The sequence below is a fragment of the Zootoca vivipara genome, chromosome 14, assembly GCF_963506605.1.
Source record: "Zootoca vivipara chromosome 14, rZooViv1.1, whole genome shotgun sequence".
Classification (NCBI taxonomy): domain Eukaryota; kingdom Metazoa; phylum Chordata; class Lepidosauria; order Squamata; family Lacertidae; genus Zootoca; species Zootoca vivipara.
The window spans coordinates 4,987,179-5,001,994 of record NC_083289.1 but is presented as its reverse complement, the minus strand read 5'-3'; the positions used below and the strand labels follow the sequence as shown (position 1 = coordinate 5,001,994).

Below are 14,816 nucleotides of genomic sequence, written 5' to 3'. Positions count from 1 at the left end.
ATGGGAAAACATTCTTGAGATGCTGATTTGATGCTTCTTTTCAGGCTTGCTTTCTTTGAAATCAAGTATCAGTTTTACAAAAGAGATGAATTAATGTGGAAAGTCATCGGGCATTACAGAGATCAAGTAAGTCGTTTGCCCTCTGCATAGTTTTCTCCCCTGTATTTCCAACTGAACTTATTTGGATTTAGCACATCATTTCCATATGAATTCATAATGCCTGGAGCTCAACTCTCTTTGCCCAGGAGGCATTAATATTGCAGTGTGAAATTGTAGTTCCTAAGCAATGACACACCATTTGCATTGTATGTGTGTATGCGCACGCGCACGCACACACACACAGTAGTACTGCTGTTAAGCTACCATTAAATATTGTTTGTTTTTGACATGCATAGATTCTCATCCTTTTTTAAAAAAACAAACCCTAAATACTAATTATTTCTATTTTGTGTTTCTGTGTTTATTTTATACCTTAGTTCTTGAAGCAGGTGTATGTTCTTGTGCTGGGTTTAGATGTCCTGGGTAATCCCTTTGGCTTAATCAGAGGTCTGTCAGAAGGGGTGGAAGCTTTCTTCTATGAGCCTTTCCAGGTATGTTGTCATTGTGCCACTGGTGCCGCAGGTTGTTGGTTTCACTGGATTTCTTTCTGAAACATTCTGATATTTTATTTTGATCAGTAGCAAGGGATTGGTAAACTGACGATTTCAAAAACTTGTGTGTTGAATATAACTATTTGAGGGGAAAAGAACAATATGTATACTGGCTCCAGTAACTATATTTTGTGGCTCTCTCTCTCTGTGTAGCCTGGTAAAACTGAATCCAGTCCTTTGCTGCTGCTCCTGACCAGCTGATGAGGGCCACTGTCAACTTTTTGGAAGGGTTGTGTCAGTAGAGCTTGACAAGGCAGAAATCATGAACACAGCATCCATCTGTATGCATGTTTCTGTCAGGAAATGGCCTACTCACGAGTAGGATGATCTCTGTTTCCTGGGTGATTGTTGGGAGCTTCATAAATATTCTCCAGCCTGAACAACACAGCGACTGGTGCCGGGAGACACCAGCACACTCTTGGCATCTGCAGAGGTTTGCAGTTGTGTAACAGACCACAGCAACTCAGCATTTTTGCTAAGCTAGTTTATTTACATACACACGGAGCTCTTCATCATGGCTCCCTCTCTCTAGCTTCACAGATAGCAAAGAGAAAGAACAAAGGAACAACAGTCCCACTTAGGAACACAGTAAGAAAAAACATCCTGTCTACGTCACATCCTGTGGAATCAAAACACATACAGTCATATGACAGACAACAAACCTATGACTGCACATGGGGAATGAATCTCCCAACAGTTTCCTCATCTAGCTTCTGTACACATATTCCAGCTAGGAGGCACGGAGCTAATTTAAGTGATCATGGCTTTTGTCAGAAGTGACTTCTTTCAAAAGTTCAGTATTTGTCATCAGATCTTTTTGGAGCTGCATAAAGCCACAAATGATGGAAGGGTGGAAGTGGTGTGGCTGTGTAAAACAAAACCAAAAACCCTCAAATGTCTTTTTCATCCTTCATTAGGGAGCTGTTCAAGGACCTGAAGAGTTTGCTGAAGGTTTTGTGATTGGTGTAAGAAGTCTGCTTGGCCACACCGTGGGTATGTTGAACACTTCACAATTTTCAGTATATTATACATGCACAAATTACTGTCCTGTTCAAGATTTGGTCTCAACACTCAGCCAGTATTTAAATTGCAATGGATCTCCATAACAGTGCACCTTTCTTGTTCTCAACCTTTTTCTGGAATGGTCTTGGAACCCCCCCCCCCAATAACTTTCTTCTACTTGTCTGATAGGCGGAGCAGCAGGCATGGTGTCTCGAATAACTGGTTCTGTTGGGAAGGGTCTGGCTGCTATCACAATGGATAAAGAGTACCAGCAGAAGAGAAGAGAGGAAATGGGTCGTCAGCCTAAAGATTTTGGAGACAGTCTTGCCAAAGGAGGGAAAGGCTTTCTACGAGTATGATGCTTAGATATTTTCTGGACTTGTGTGTGAGAGTAAAAATGGATAGATCAATCTGAAATACAGGTTTTTCTGTCTATTAAATTGAGCCTAATCCATGTGAAATATGCACATTGGGCTCCCCCAAGTTGTTTGTGTTTCTAACGCTAGTTAGTGGAACTTCTTGGGGCAGCCAACACTAGCAGCAAAATCTGAAGTATTAATTTTGTGCAGTTGCATTTTGCTTTGAACTCTCAAGGGTACTGATCTATTGGCTTCATATTGTGGGACAAAAAGTTCCTAAACATCCCAGCGCTTGGGTATGTGAGAAGCCATACTAGGGACTAAGGCTCCAAGTGGAAGTTTGAGAGGCAGAGCTGTTGCTGATCCATGTTCCCACGGCTTGCTTTTTTTGTGGCATCTTGTTGAAGATTGCACGTGACATGAAGTGATTTTGCTACCCTGCTTCCATCAGTCAGTGAGGTGATAGCTGGGCATCATAAAGATAGCATCATGTGACACATTTTGTTCAAAAATATGTGTCAAGGAAAAGAGCGAGCAGCATTATTTCTGTCTTCCTCATAATATTTAGTTAGATTTTCCAAGGAGGCATACTGTAGGCATTTGTGCAATTTCCTCTCCACTTCTTCAACTGGGGTAAATACAACTGCCTTACTGATCAGAGTGCACCTTGTTTTGTTGCACTGGGGACATGGAAGAGGAACTTCTGCATGAAAACAATTTTGATAATGTTCTGTGTGAAAGAATTGGAAGCTTTGGGTTATTTTTCACCAAGGAATCAGACATGGTGGACATCAATGCTCTTGAAAACTTAGCCAGACCTCCAATTTAACCTGTGTGAAGATGCTATTTGATGGCACAAATTCTTGTCCTTGGACCCAGTAGTAGTAGTAAAGGTTTGGTAAATGTATGAGCAAGCACCTGTGTAGCCCCTCTTGCTGAGCTAGACAGCAGCTTACAACAAAGACTAGAAAACTAGACTACTGTAAGTGGTCTGACATGGAGTATTCTTCTGCTGCACAGCTGCTTGATAATCATCTGCTATTTAGTGCTGTGTTTGGCTTCTTGTTTTAGTGCAGGCATGTCCAAAGCCCTAGAAAAACTCAACAACTTTGGGGTAAACTTCAATCCTAAAAAAGCTAAACAACTTTGGGGTAGAATGGTAAAAAAAAAAAAGCGCTCAACAACCTCAATCATAAAAAAAGCTCACCAACTGTGGTCGGGCATGTTCACTTCATCAAATCTGGCCTTCTTTGAAAAAAGTTTGGGCACCCCTGTTTTAGTGCATCTGTTATCTGTGGTGCCTGAGTTGGTCTGGGGTGAGCTAACTTTTGAGTACCCTCCTCGCAGCAAGGTTAGGACATCATAAGTGGCCTTCTGAGCCCGTTTGTGACTTGTGTTCATGTGTTAATACAGTGGTACCTCAGGTTAAGTACTTAATTGGTTCCGAAAGTCCGTACTTAACCTGAAGCATACTTAACCTGAAGTGAACTTTCCCATTGAAAGTAATGGAAAGCGGATTAATCCGTTCTAGACGATGAAAAACACCCCCTAAAACAGCAATTTAACATGAATTTTCCTGTCTAACGAGACCATTGATCCATAAAATGAAGGCAATAATCAATGTACTGTACTATAAAATAAATAAGACAGCATCGTAGATGAAAAAAAATACATTTACAGTAGTACCTCGGGTTAAGTACTTAATTGGTTCCGGGGTGCCATTCGCACCCCGAAAAGTACTTAAACCGAGTGGCAGTAGCGCGCATGCGCGAAGCGCCAAAACAGTGTTTCTATGCATGCGCGAAGTACGCAGAACACTTCGGCGCACGCATGAAGTACACAGATTGCTTCTGCGCATGTGCACGCAGCCGAACCCGGAAGTAAACACTTCCGGGTCCGCAGAGTACTTAACCTGAAAGTACTCAACCTGAAGCGTACTTAACCTGAGGTATGACTGTAGGTCTTTGACAACTATATCAACTGACCTTTGACGATATTGTTTCAGTGTTTATTAATTTCTGTGTGTATTTAAGACAATGTCTTAAAAATATATAACACTAAATTGTGCATGTTGGACTTTGTGTGCCCATTTCATTACTGTGATATCCCTGGTTGGGCAAGTTTGTGAAATGGCCCCAAGAGAGACTGCTTTGAATATTGAGGTCCAAAGACTGAAAGTAGAAAACTTAGAGGACAGTGGGTGAAATTAATTTGTAGCTTTTTTTATTTTGACTTGCTGTTCTTTCTATTTCCTTTAAGGGGGTTTTCGATGGAGTGACTGGGGTCGTCACAAAACCTGTAGAAGGTGAGCTCTGATATCCTGACTTGGGATGTTGAGGAATTTCATAGTTTCAGAATTGCTAAGTAAATTTTGTAATGCCATTTTATTCAAAGAAAACCTACTATAGTTCTAACAATATTAAATAGTTGGACTAATAACCCTCAGGGTTCCAACTCTATAATTATATTATTCTATAAAAAGTGATATTTTAAGTAGAGAACCAACACTCCTTGTGGAGGAATTACCGTATGTAACTAGCAGAATTGTATACTTTTGAGTCTTGAAACCTAGCCTTTTGCTAGAAGATGCAATTATGTTTTATATTCTTATGCTGGAAGGTGCCAAAAAGGAAGGTGCCGCTGGCTTCTTCAAAGGGATCGGGAAGGGTCTTGTTGGTGTTGTGGCCCGTCCAACAGGAGGTGTCATAGACATGGCAAGCAGCACATTCCAGGGGATCCAGAGGTAAGAGGGACAGGGGTTGGACTGGGAGCAACCACTGAGAAGCCATCTTTCCAGTTTCCACCAAATGTGGTTCAGGTGTTGGTGGGACAGAAAGAAGAGCATCTGCTAAAGATTTTTAAACCAGGACTGACTTGTATAAGATAATGTGACATTTCAGATAATCTGGTTCCAAGTCATTTCAGGGCTTAACTAGCACTTTGAATTGCATTATTATTAGTACACTACGTGCGCCACCCTCTTTTTTCTTTTTTTGAAAACTCAGTTGCTTACGAGAATTCAGTTTTGGAATAACAACTTCTTTAGTCTTTTCATTGTCTTGAAAGCTTGAACTGATTCTTGTAATAGTCAACTTGCATGGGAAACAGTATGCAGAGACTCTGTTTAATCTGTTTAATCCTGAAATGATTAAAAAAATGAATTTACGACATAGAAAATGGAAATCTGCATTGTCCACAATACTATTTGACAGGGTAGCGGAATCAACTGAAGAAGTATCAAATCTCCGTCCTCCACGTCTCATTCGTGAAGATGGCATCATTCGGCCCTATGACAGGGGTGAAGCTGAGGGATATGACTTATTTGAGGTATGCTTTGTCTTATATCCCAGCTTTAACGGTATTAAAAAAATCATAACAAATGTATTTAAAGTGTCCAAATATTAGTGGCGGAAATTTCACCCACAAATGCCAGAAAATATTTTTTTTTCAAAAAATTATGTGAAAAATACTCCACATCTGAATCATTGCTTCTGTCTGCGGGTTTTGTATATAATGTTCCCAGGTGTGATCTATTTCTGATGGTTCTTTACTTTAGAGCAGGCATCCCCAAACTTCGGCCCTCCAGATGTTTTGGACTACAATTCCCATCATCCCTGACCACTGGTCCTGTTAGCTATGGATCATGGGAGTTGTAGGCCAAAACATCTGGGGGGGGGCGCAGTTTGGGGGTGCCTGCTTTAGAGCTTGACTATTCATGAAGGGGTCTATATTTGTGGCAGAATACATTTCCAAATTCTGCACCTTTGTCTTGAGAGTTAAAACCTTGCATCCCACAAAGGATTCAGAATGTAGCTATATTTAGGCTAGACTTGCTCTTGCTTAGTTTATTGTTGGGAGCTGACTTGCTATCTGCATCATGACACCTTAAGAACATGATAACTGGCATTTATTTGTGCCTGGGAAACAAACCTATGCGAACTGCAGCCCAGGCTAACCTGAAACTTCATTTCTCACACACTGTTGGTTTATTGGAAGGTTTTTAGTCACCAAGGAGATTGCTTTTTACAACACAAGACCAATGTGGCATAGTCAATAGATGTGTTGGATTTGGAGTGGGGAGACTTGGGCTCAAGTTCTTGCTCAGCCAAAAAAAATTTGGGGTGGCTTTGGGCAAGTTCTTCTTTCTCATCCTAGTCTGATTATGAGATTCATGGGATAACGTGAGTGCTTTTTTTCTTTAAAAAATATTTAGGGGTACTCTCATTTTGACTCAAGATAATCACCATTTTATAGTTCAAATCAGGGAAAATAAATACTGTACAGTAAATGGACAAAAGTACAAAGATTCACAAAATGTTTAGGGGTATACGTACCCCTGTGCCCCCCCCCCCCCCCCCGGAAAAAAAGCACTGAATAACTTTACATATGCCCTTCTGGGCTTGGAGAAAGAACATTGGAATTCAGAAATGATGTAGAAGCATGTTTTATTTTATTAATTTGCCTGTTGCTTTTGCTAGGATCTTTAACAGTATTAAGCATTATTATAGGGTGATGTTTTTATTTCCTTTAAATACATGTAATTTGATTTATGCATTGGCAGGAAGCATATCTCATGCTGATATTTGGGGAGGTTGGATATACATTCACAATCTCTTTTAAGCCAAAAGTGAAATTCCATTCAAAATAGGTACCCATAAACTTAAAGATCAGTTCTTTTCCTTATTGTCTGTTTCCTTCCTATTCATTACTTCCAGCATCTGATCAGTTTCTAATGTATTTCTTCTTTCTTCCTCTCTCCCACTATGCTTACGCAGCAACAACTGGAATAATGGAGTCTACGGTTTCCATTATCTTTATCTATATTTAATCATCTTTTCTGCTTTGCTGTATCTTAAAATTTAGGGCATGATTCAACAAGAATCCATCACATTCTGTATCTTCCCACAGAGCCTCTTTCACTGGTACTGCCTACTTCAAATGATAGGAATGTATTTATTTTTATCCCTGAAGTTAGCCGCACACCATGAAAATTTTCCTTCGGTTGGTGGTGATAGTTAACAGAAGTGGAAAAGAGTTTACACCTACCGTATATTTTTTAATGTGCCAATTATTGCTTTATGCTTTTCTATAATTAAGAGCCAAGAGAGATCAGTGACAGTGTAGCATTGGCTAGTTGAAGTGTCAGCATTGTATATTGGCATATATATAAATACCCTGTTTCCCCGAAAATGAGACATACCCATAAAATAAGCCATAGCAGGATTTCTAAGCATTTGCACAATGTAAGCCATACCCCGAAAATAAGACATAGTGATAGGTGCTGTTCTGGAGGGCGCCAAGGAAGAGGCGAGGCTGTACGTGTAATAAAAAAATAAGACATCCCCTGAAAAGAAGCCGTAGTGTGTCTTCTTGAGGAAAAATAAATATAAGACAGTGTCTTATTTTGGGGGAAGCACGGTAGTAAAATAATTTTGTTCATGTATAGCTAGCTGTTGCAAATTCATGAATATGGGCTAGTCTTTCATGTTTCTTTATTCATACAAAAGAGGCTGGATGTAGGATGTTGAGCGACTGTCTGCTTTTCTCTCGGCACACATAGACCTCAGTGAGAGGGAAGCTGGCAATCCCATTGGTCTGATGGCAGCCATCACTGCTCTCCTAAAACCAGTCTGAAAAAAGCACACCTTTCTCTTCCAGCATCAGCAACTCTGATGGGAGGAGAGGAGTGAGGGTCAAGCTAAGAGTGACATATTCCATATTCTCTAAATCAGAAACCTGTGTGAAAGTTGTATAGAAACACCACTTTAAAAAAATTCTACTCAGATTGTTGAAAAGTGATGTTGATGCCTTGGTGCTCAAAAGCAGCCATTTGTTTTAGTTTATCAGTATTTTCTTTTAGGATTTTTTGGGTGATGCTGTTTAATATAAATATTTCCATAACTATATAACTATATTGATTGGAGGTGATAAGATATGTTTGGAGACAGTGTAACTTTAGTGTATTGAAACATGCTGTGAAAAAAAATTATTATAGGCATGCATTTTCTTCTTGAACAGTAGATGCCTGCTAGATTTTGTTAAATTAAATTAAGAAATGTCCCATATGCTTTAGCAACAAATATGAAAATAATTGTGCTCCTTAAATAAATAAATAAATTGCCTGTTCGTGTACTTCTGAGTTGCTCTCATGTGGCAACTCATGAGAGAGCCTTCTCTTTTCTGAGAAATATTTTCAATAAAAAAACAAAAAGCAGTATTAAATGTGAGATTTAATATTGGTGCTCAAATGTTTAGAGTAATTTATTTTGTAATTATCACAGAATCTTTGTGCAAATATGATGCCATGCACACTTTTTTGCAAGGATTTTGGGCTTAACTTCAAAGAACATTTCTTTAAGTGTATTCGCCTGTGTGTGTGTCCTGTTGCTTTAGAGCAGCCTTACCCCTCCCCTTCTGTGCTGGGTTGGACTGATGGGAGTTGTAGTCCAAACCATCTGGAGGACACCTAGTCTGGGTGCTTCCTTGCTTGGGATGGAAGGAGTCCCAAAACAAGCAGCATCCTTGACCATTCTCTGCTGTTAGCATTCTGAGCTTCATTATGGTCTCCCCCCTTTTTCTCTTGCCAGCCCTGCATTGGTAGGTAGCTGTTTCTTACCCCATCCCTGAGTTAGTGGGTATCTGTTTTTGATCTAGCTAACATTTCCATAGCGCATAAGCTACTCAATACCTCTTTTTAAAGGGCGGGGGAAGAGATCAGTTTAGTCCTGAAGACCCTTGCAATCCTGAATCAGGTTGCCAAATGAATTGAGGTATAAGGTGGAAAGGATGTCTTCACGCAGGACATAGAAAACACTGGCACTCGCTCCCAGGGGAGGCAGTGATGGCCACCAACATGGGTGGCTTTAAAAGAATATTGGACAGATTCATGGAAGAGATGGCTCTTGATGGTTACTAGCCATGATGGCTCGGCTCTACCTCCACAGTCGGAGGCAGTAACGGTTCTGAATTCCAGTTGCTACAAGCCACAGGAGGGGAGAGTGTTCCTGTGTTCTAGTCCTGCTTTTGGGTTTCCTACTGAGGCATCTGATAGCCACAGTAAGAACAGGATGCTGGACTGATAGGCCATTGGCCTGATCCAGCAGGCCTGATCCTTCTTATGGAAGGAGGGGGGGGGGGACAAATGGAGCTGAGTGGTGGAAGGCAAGAGTTTTATGCAACTCATAGAGCTGCATGTTGCAAGATGAATATTAGATTACAAAAGGAAGAAAAAGAATTGCTTTAAGGAAAATTAGTTGTTTATTTGATGTTTGAATAATAGCAGATTCTGTTACAGAATCAGGCGTTTATTCATAAATGTGTACTTTGCCTTTATATTATCTTAGTGTGCTTTCGTATTATCTTGTATCTTCGCCTTCTTTAGTTTTTAAGAATTGTAAAATGTAGTTACAAATTGCTTATCAGTTAATTCAAGGATTGCTGACCTTTTTTGGTCCCAGGGCTTCTTCCAAGCCTAGTTTCATTGAGAGAAGGGGACCCTGCCAGTGCCAGGGAGGGCCTCTGTAGGCACAAATATGCCTCCGCATGCCACGCTGGCATCTGGCGTTCATAAAAAACAACTCTGTATAACATAATGTTTAGTCAGCTGGGACTTCTGGTTTTGATCAAACAAGTGCTGCTATTCCCCATTTTAGATTTGCAGTTGAATGTGTGAACTCTACCCCCCTCCCCCATTTTCCTTATTGCGACTTTTCAGAGATTTTATAACCTGTATGTTATAATGATATAATCTTTTTTTCTATGATTGAAAGATGTACTTCTAGACTGGTGGCAATAAAATTATGACATGGAGAAAACAAAAGCTGAAGCCTGTCTGAATTGATGTTGAAAAATACAGAATTACTACATTCTTCCTCTTAAATTGACGAACCCCCCCCCCCTTCTACTTTTGGGTAGCAGGCTGTGCCCTGTGCACTTCTCTTTAAAAAAAAACCAACAACAACATAATTTAATGTATTTTTCTTTTTGTCACTTTGGATATTTTATGCACTCATGTCTTGCTCAGGTCAGAATGCCAGCAATTTGGCAAATGGATTATTACACAGATTGCTAAATTTAAGGGGGGAAATCTTCATTTTTAACGAATATGGGATTCAGTTCTGGACTCTAAAGCACTATGCAAATTGACTATCTCCCCCCAACACTAAATATGCTTTCTTGGGGTGTGTGTGTGGAAGGGTGGGCATGATCCACTTGGAGAACTCCCTTTTCTAGAATTCAGTCCAAGCCTTGCAATTGTTACCTCGTGTGAGTTTGAAATTCCAACTGAGACTAGAAATGTGTCTTTTGTTTTTTCGCCCTCATCCTGCTCCAGAATTCTCATATCAAGAAGCTGGCTGGAGAAAGCTTCCAGTACCACTGTGCTGTTCCAGGGAGCAAAAAGGCGCACATTGTAGTAACCAACAGGTATTATTGTGCTGACTAAACCAGAGGAATTCAGCCAGTGTTCGGGGGTAATTCATTTGGTCAAACCAATCCTCACCTAATCAAAAGGCAAACACTGCCACTCTCTGGAGAGTTAATATTGAGCCAAGATTATATTGAAGGCCTCTGTGTGAATTTCCTCTTTGCTTGCAAATTAAATTGAATTATATGTAGGAGGAAGCACATCTCAGTAGTAGAATTTCCAGGATTCTGGTTTTTTTGTTGAGGCCATGGATGGTGCTGGGCTAGGCTGCCTCTTTTCTAAACCTGGTCTTGCCTCAGCCACTGCCCCCCCTTGCCTATGAGCACCTAGAGATCAGACCGTGGTACTCAAGGACTGGATTAGGTTCTGGGGCTTCCAGTTGTTGATCTCTACTTGAGATCCAGATTCTGCTGTACTGAGGCCAAGTCTAATATGTCTTCAATCACATGACGAATAAAATCTCCCTTTATGCCCATATAAGGTCCAGGAAGACTAGTACTGTTCTCTGGTTTGTGTCCAGGGTCCTTCCGGGGATTTTTCACGTTACCAGCAACCTGTGCTTTTAAATAGAGATGTTATCCAGGATTGAATCTGGAACCTCCTGCATGAAAAGCAGCTGCTTTCCCACAGAGCTCTTTTCCAAATTGGATATTAATGTACATTCCTCCTTGGTCACATGCCTTCATTATCTTTTGTTGAAAGCCCACTCAGGGACCCCATCACTTTGCTTTTGGACAAAGGTTTTCTTGTTGAAATATCTGCTGATATTGATAACACTTCTCTCCACACTATTTTGTAACACAGGTGCAAAAGGGCTTATTTAATCTGCCAATTTAAGTCCAGTCATAATTTGAACAATTTTGTGGCCAAATATGTTTAACTTCTAATATGCTGAAGTTAAAATGTATCTTGTGTCATGTGCATGGTCCGCAAAAGTAGATATTTCTGTACTGAATGGTCTTGGGTTTGGTGAGTGTGCCGAATACTCAAGTAAAATATTGACATGTTTCTGTCTTCATCTTAGGAGAGTTATGTTCATAAAGGAAGTGGAGATTTTAGGGCACATAACAACAGATTGGGATTATTCATATGAAGACTTCACACGACCACCAGTTGTGGATGAAAACACACTGCAGATCTTCGTTAAGGTAAGAGGAATAGATCCACAGTTGTTCTAGAAACAATAAATGAATACTTTGGTGTTGGATGTAATCTCACAAACACAAAATAGAACAGGGAATAACTTTATGTCTAATTTTCTTTTATAAGAAAATTGTGACCACGGCTGGGCCTAACAAAGGTGATCTGATTATGCTCTTTTTAATAGTGGAATGTGATAACATTTTTGCAGTTATTTTAAATTGTTCTGGTTTTTCTAACAGGACCAAGGGCTGTTAACATTTCACAAGAGAGAGAACTCAGGACAAGAATCAGTAAAGAAAATCCAGCTCAAGAATTCAGCTTCAGCAAGGGTAATTATGATATTGGAACTAGTACTACATTTCCAGTGTAAACATATGGCAGAACGCTGGTCTTTACCACTCAGGTGCTCTTGTTTTGAACTTCAGTGCATTTCCACCAGTGTCCTTTTCACTGCAAGGCACGATCACTGCAATTGGCACCTAGATTAAGATATCTCCGCCTTCTTCAATGGCCTTCAGGTTAGCGTTCCTTCACCCTTGAAGTTCTTTCCTCAAGAAATTGGAAGAAGGGAAGAGCTCCTTTTCAATCTCATGCTTGAGTACTGGTCTTGGAGAATGGAGTGTTTGCCTCCTTTTGTCAGTATTTTTTATAAAATCCCATATTCCCCTACCCACTGTGTGGTTGAGGACACTGAAGTGTATCATGCCAAAGAAACAGGGCCAAGCTCTCTTCCTTAGTTGTCAGTCCCAGTAGCAGTTGTGGCCTATCTGACCACACCTTCAATCTACCCGACTTGCCTTTTCAGTGGTAGTAGAATTCTTAATCTTGCCAAAAAGCCACCCCATCCTTCAGTTCCTTCTGGAATATTAATTGAAAAAGAGCAAGGTACAATGTGAGTGTTAAAGGCAAATGGGAGAATAAATTACAAGAAAAGGGGGAAAAATGTTTTTCAGGGTAGGCAGGAACAAATGTAAAAGAAGAAGCCTTCTGCACTTTGCACCTCTGGATCAGCAAATTCTGCCTAAAATAGGGAGAGTGAATCACAATACCACCAGCAAACATCTGTACTTAAGCTTGAAGAAATCTGAGCTATGGAACGCCTTGTCACAAGAAAAAAAACATTGTGGCAAAGAATGTAGCATTTTCCATCTTTGGAAAGTAATGTCAGGCAGGTGATCGTGCCAGTTCTGTCTCCATCTGCCACTATTTTGTGACTGGCTTTGCCATTTCACTACTAATTTTGTGACTGGTGGGATTTGGTAATTTTCAGCTGTTTCAAGTGGGCTCTGGAGGTTGAGAATCCCTGCACTAGGGCATCTTAATGATTTAGGCAGTTTCTCTTACAGACTCTTGATTCCATGCCTCTCAGGCTCATTTAATTTTTTTGTTTCTGGTTTCTATTAGCTTAGCCAAGTTCAAGTTTTTGCATCTCTCCAAGAAATATTCATTCAGTTTTTCCATGAAGTCTTTTGTGAGGTTTGGTGGCTAATAATAGTCTGTTTGCTTCCCAGAGGATCTGTCATGCTATTGATGAAGCTCAAGCAACAAGACAGCAGCAGAAGTTGGTGAAACAAGCATCTTTAAAATTATGCAGACCACAGGAACCATCTTAATAACAGTAACATCTTTCATTCATGTGGCCTTTCAGAGAATGAATTTTATGGAAACTATGTAGATACATTCATGCCTGGTGATGCTCCGTTTTTGGTGGGAGATGGAGGTTGAGCTGCCTAGACTGGCCACCCCAAAATTATTATTTTGACATATTTGAATGAGGCCATAATTGCAATATTTAAATGTCATAATTTCTTTTCCAAAGATAAATAGAATTATATTCAATCATTCCTTTCACTTTAGTTGACCAAAATTAGTAAGGTCTGCTTAATAAGAATCTTAAATGAACATTTGTTTGAGCAAATTAACTACTCCGTCCTTTTCTCAAATTTACTTGGTGTAATGAGATAAAATTTTAATGTTGGGAAATGCTTGTGATAGCAATACAGATTCTCTCTCTCTTATAACAGAAGGCAATGTGTTTTCTATTCAGAGTATATTTTCTATGTTTATTCAAAAATTATTCATGTTGTTTGTAATGTAAACATCCAGAAATGACTCAGGAACATTTCATTTGGTGTTCAGCTGGTTTTGTAGGCAGTATAATACAGGAGTTCTTTTGATTCAGGATTTCAAACCCATTTCTGACTGGCCATTAAGTGAGTTGCACTGTAGGAATCATACCTGTATTAGTAACGACACCTTTATTTATGCCAGCTAATGAACAGCCTCTCATTACATTTAACATTGCATATATTTAGGTTTTAAAATAGATCACTGTTTGGGCTGAGATGATTGGCACATGTTAATGTATGTTCGGAATATCACACATTCAGTAAAATGATTATGTGTAAATGAACAAATGGGTTTAGGAACATGGTGAGCTTCATACAGCAAACTATATAATGGTTGGAAACATCCTGTTCTGAATTCTGGGCTGCTTTTCAACAAGGCACATGTGCTAACGCATTAAGAGTTCTCTGTTTACATGAACTTGTGTGTACTTTTGCAGCTGGGGTACTGTTCTCGTTAAGCAAGTCTTGTTTGCAGACTACGTAGTAAATCAAGTACTTCTACTGCCTTTTTTTAAACAAATGAAGGACTTTGCTATCTAAAATTCAGTACTTTTTAAGTCTGTCCATTTGTTTTTCTGTAACGTTAAGTCTCATATTTTGCCTTTGCAAGCATTTTGGTTTACGTGCCCCTCTTAATGCTCGTTTGCTTCACTTTTGGTTAGTTATTCATGTACTTGGCCATTTTTGGCCACACTAATGCAACATTTGTAGTATGTGGAATTATGATTTATTGTTCTGGAATTATAGGCTGGCAATTAATGATTAAGGATTTTAAGCAAAACAATTCAGATTTAACATATATCTGCCTTGATCGTAAATGGGGTGCTTTTTGTGAGTCCATATCATGGGCAAAAGAAGTACACTGCCAAATACTGCATATTGTGGAAAGCATTTTTTTTTGGGGGGGGGTAATTGTCTTCCTTGGGCAAATTCTTACATAGCATTGTTCAGTTACCTAGAACAGTAGAAGACACAACCCTTTATGACTGGCTCATTTGCTAGCAGATAAAAGCCTTACCTAGCTCAGAAAGTGTGTCTTGGCCAAGGGTCATCTAAACGGTACTGTTTGTCTGCTCTTTATTTCTGTCATTATGTGTATATAATATTG

General features: G+C 39.7%; 1 protein-coding gene across 2 annotated transcripts in view; it reads left to right on the top strand.

Annotated features, from left to right (window-relative positions):
* Positions 1-14,219, top strand: part of VPS13C (vacuolar protein sorting 13 homolog C) — a 116,043-nt gene extending 101,824 nt beyond the window's left edge. For both annotated transcript variants that reach the window (XM_060282438.1, XM_060282437.1), the window contains exons 73-83: positions 45-126; positions 477-590; positions 1,568-1,643; positions 1,842-2,005; positions 4,271-4,316; positions 4,631-4,754; positions 5,224-5,338; positions 10,344-10,435; positions 11,461-11,584; positions 11,819-11,908; positions 13,091-14,219. In XM_060282438.1, the coding sequence (XP_060138421.1) occupies positions 45-126; positions 477-590; positions 1,568-1,643; positions 1,842-2,005; positions 4,271-4,316; positions 4,631-4,754; positions 5,224-5,338; positions 10,344-10,435; positions 11,461-11,584; positions 11,819-11,908; positions 13,091-13,192 (1,129 nt within the window). In that variant the 3' untranslated portion in view covers positions 13,193-14,219. The remainder of the gene's footprint in view (positions 1-44; positions 127-476; positions 591-1,567; positions 1,644-1,841; positions 2,006-4,270; positions 4,317-4,630; positions 4,755-5,223; positions 5,339-10,343; positions 10,436-11,460; positions 11,585-11,818; positions 11,909-13,090) is intronic.
* Positions 14,220-14,816: the final 597 nt, after the last annotated feature.